The sequence below is a fragment of the Nicotiana attenuata genome, chromosome 2 (genome assembly GCF_001879085.1).
Source record: "Nicotiana attenuata strain UT chromosome 2, NIATTr2, whole genome shotgun sequence".
NCBI lineage: Eukaryota > Viridiplantae > Streptophyta > Magnoliopsida > Solanales > Solanaceae > Nicotiana > Nicotiana attenuata.
Window position 1 is genome coordinate 31,834,281 of NC_031990.1, and position 4,031 is coordinate 31,838,311.

Here is a 4,031-nt window from a genome sequence, read left to right on the forward strand (position 1 = left end):
TGGGGTTGAGTTTGACCTAAAATCTTTTCTTTTTTCAATATAGACGTTAGAGTAGGGCAAGGAGTAAGGATCATGTAAAAGTAGAAAAGGGCACTCTTTTTCTGTAATTTATAAGCAGATAACTGTTACATATGTGTTAAACAGAATCCCATAATGGATTGAAAGTTGGAAGACATGTTTTCAATCGGGTACAAAAAGAAAGTGGTGGAAATCCAAAAACAAGCGGCTGTGAGGCTTCAATGAATTCATAGATTTGACACTTACCCGATTACAAATTAACACTTACCTAAAGCTTTGTTCCCTTCCCATAATACCTAACTCCAACTAAGAGATTCCAGACATTTGTGCTTACCAGCCACATGCCATATACTGAACATGAGTCTCTTGGAAATCTCTTCTTTCTTTTTTAATTATTTGTCACTTAAATGCATGCCTCCAGGCCACCTCTCTCATTTTTACCAGCCACCTTCCTTCTGTTTTCTAATTGAAACAACATTTGTTATATAACAATGCCTTTATAATGTTCAAAGGGATAACAAAAGATTAGTGAATTATACCTTGAACAAATTTCTACCGGGAGGAATGGCTTTACTGCATTGAGGATAAATATCCAAGAGAAAAACCAAATATATGTGGAGACTTAGGCCTAATTTGACACTACTTACACCCCATGTTTCCATTTCCATATAGTGAATTCATTTACCAATTGTTATACAGACTAACGAAAAGTAACTCAATGTGACATAATAACCATGATTGTTGAAATATAATATAATTAAGTAATTAAACAAATAGTGTGTTCTTTCCTATGTTGCGCAAACTCTACAAAATACTGCGCACTCGTATCGGATTCTCCAAAAATACACTACTTTTGGAGAATCCGACACACATCCGATAATTTTGACTAGTCCGAACAACATAAGTTGTCTATAATTCAACAATAGTAACGTCTGATAACATATTTATAACCAAAACCCTTGAGATCTGTTAAATTAAATGCTGTTTATATTGATGAAGGAAACGAAAATTTATCATCACCTAAAATTAACTACACAGGTTCACTTAACAGATAAAAGAAAGCCACTTAATTTTTTACTAACTTCAGTTTAGATCATTCATTTGTAACAAAGCTTATTTACATCCCCAGACCTCACTTTGTGGTATTTTATTGGGTCGTTGTTATTGTAAACCTTATTTACATCGGTCTTTCGTCCTCACTCTTCTACCGGCCTAACCTTATCTTGATCAATCCAAGGTCTTTCAAGCAACATAGCTTTTTTAACTGACTCTTTACGAGTTTAAAATTACTTTTGTATGGTGCAAACAGCTAGTAAATTTAGGTAAAACATTTGAGACAAAAAAAATTAAAAGTTAATAATACAGCCTACAAAATCATGCAGAAAATTTGATAAACACACCATCAAGTCTAATCAAAACAGAAACATATCTTATCTCCCCTAATATATGATTTATTATAAAAAGGGTTCACTCATTACAAACGATGTCACACCTTCACACATATAAACAAAGCCAAATACAAATCAAAAGAGAAGGAATTAGAAACTTTCCCATAGTTTCTTAATAACCTCCACTCTTGAACACACAGAGAATTAAACATGTACAAACACATACCCAAATACAGATCTCCAATTTAAATCTAGTATAGTACTAAAACTTACTTCATGTAGGAGTGGAAGAAGCAGAAGTACAATCAGAAGCAGCATCAGTTTCCACTTCCTTTCTATGAAAGTTGCGGTGACAGCCACAGGCTGCACAAGTTAGGGCGGCGCCGGCAGTTTCTCCCGGCATGAACTCCCGGCAACCGTCGACGACGTATCCGCCGACACTAGCGGCGTGATTCTTCTGACACTCTACATATCTCACTGTCCTCACAGTAAAGGACGATGATGACGAATTTGTAGAGTTGTTTGAGGAGTCATTTGATGATCTCCTCAAAACCTTTTTCATCTCTTCTTAAGTGTAGAGAGTTCTCAGCCGAACAACGAGAAAATAAATGGCATATGGGTGGTGGAGATTAAGGAAATTAAGATTAAATAGCTACTTTCTCTTTTGTTTTTTGGCAAACCCTAACCCTAATAGGCATATTTATACAGCGACCCAATAAAACCTTTTTCTAAGTGTCTTACTGTAGCATAGGTTTGGTTTCTCGGTTATTTTAATAAATTTATATCATACAAATTTTTAAGTTAATTTATTGTGGTTAACTACAATTAATCTTTTCTAGACCGTCCCGTTTATCTCCAATTACCGTGTTTTTACTGTTCATTCATTCATGTCCATTGGGGTCTTTCCATTGTAAATATTTCCATATATATAATGATCATTGTCATGCATGAATTGATAGCACAACTTCCAATCACGTATCAAATTTAAAAGGATTTGTCGCTTCGCATTTTCGGAAAAATTTGAAGGAATTATTACTAATATTATTTCCAGCTATATTTTCTTTTATATAAGCCTAATTACCTGTGGCCCTAAGAGCAGACAGTTGTGAAAGTTTTAGGCTATTTCTAATCCAGAGCTGCCAAGAAAGTTCTAGCCTGATGGGAAAATGTAATTTGCTTAAACAACATACCAAAACTGTGTAGACAAACCTTTTGTGTTCTGTTCAAGTTTATTTCCATGCAGGTAATAAGAGCACTAAATCACGCAAATTAAAATCATGGATATTCCATCTAACCAAATATTGGATATTCCAACTACACACAATAGCTAGGTTGTCACAAATAAAATTGTAACGAGCTTTATAGTATTTATTTGCTTATGGAACTCTCTTTCTTCCTATTAAGGATGAATTAAGCAATACTGCTTTTACTAAATAAACAAGAGGAACAAAATCTCTTTTCTTTCTCTAACGGTGGAATTCACCAGATCAGATCCTGTCTGCACACTTGGACAAAACAGAAAATTAGGCCTCACATGTTATATTCTTTTCCTAACAATTTATTCGTCAAGACAATGTGTTTGGCAATGGTGGATAACGACCTCAATCAGCCTTAAATGTTTTTCACCCATTTCTGCTGCACATATAAGTCGGTTGAAAATTGTAATCTGCCAAATGAATTCGTTTTCTCGAGTCATTAATTAAATTATCCTTCGACGGAAAAAAAATTTCCTCCTTGCTTGAGTCATTTCAGTGTGTGTATTTTTTTCTTTCTATCCTTCTACCAACCCTTTTCCTTCCTATTTGTTATGGTACGTATTCGATGCTAAATCGACATGAAGGATTCAAATACCAACAACAACAACAACTAACCCAGTTTGATACCAACATGTGGGGTCTGGGGAGGGTAGTCTGTACGCAGACCTTACCCCTACCTAATGCAGGTAGAGAGGTTGTTTCCAATAGACCCTCGGCTCAGGAAGGGCAAGAAGAAGAAGATGGAAGCAAGGAAGGAAACAATATCCAATAATAGGAACACGAAATACAATACCTGAGGCGAACAAAACCACATACCGATAAAAATCAAAGAATATGAAGGGAAATGCATGCTACTAAGCCTATCGGTAAAATACCCCGAAGAACAATTTAGGCACAAGCAAAAAATTCAGCAAAAGTTATATAGAAGAAATTTATTAATCTAGGGAGAGAACTTGGTAGGAGATTTTTTCACAACTCATAAACTCTTGAATCTCTCTACATCGTAGCTACCTCTCCACAATGGAAAATATGTAGTAGCACCCCTATTTATAGTACTACAAAACCAAAAACTTATTCCAATATAAAATTGGTAAACAAAACCTAACTAGACATGAATTAAATAAACTATCAAATACCAAATCCTAGACATCTTAGGAATACTAATTAATCTTGATTTAATTTCCAACAGCCTCCCTTAAACCAAGATCTTCAAACTTGAGCGTGCCATGAGTAACCTCAAGTTCTGTAGAACTCAAGTACCTTAGACTCTCCAATTTTCCAAAATATGTTGCTGATCACGCCTAACTATGCCTTATAAAAAGGACAAAGAGGTCGCTGCAAATTATATATTTCGATTAACAAGTCCGGA

At 35.0% G+C, this 4,031-nt stretch overlaps 1 protein-coding gene across 1 annotated transcript; it reads right to left on the reverse strand.

Moving 5' to 3' along the window:
- LOC109206522 (mini zinc finger protein 2-like) lies at positions 1,452-2,373 on the reverse strand. The gene has a single exon (XM_019369347.1). It carries the CDS (start codon positions 1,966-1,968, stop codon positions 1,681-1,683), a length of 288 nt encoding a protein of 95 aa, XP_019224892.1. The 5' UTR covers positions 1,969-2,373; the 3' UTR covers positions 1,452-1,680.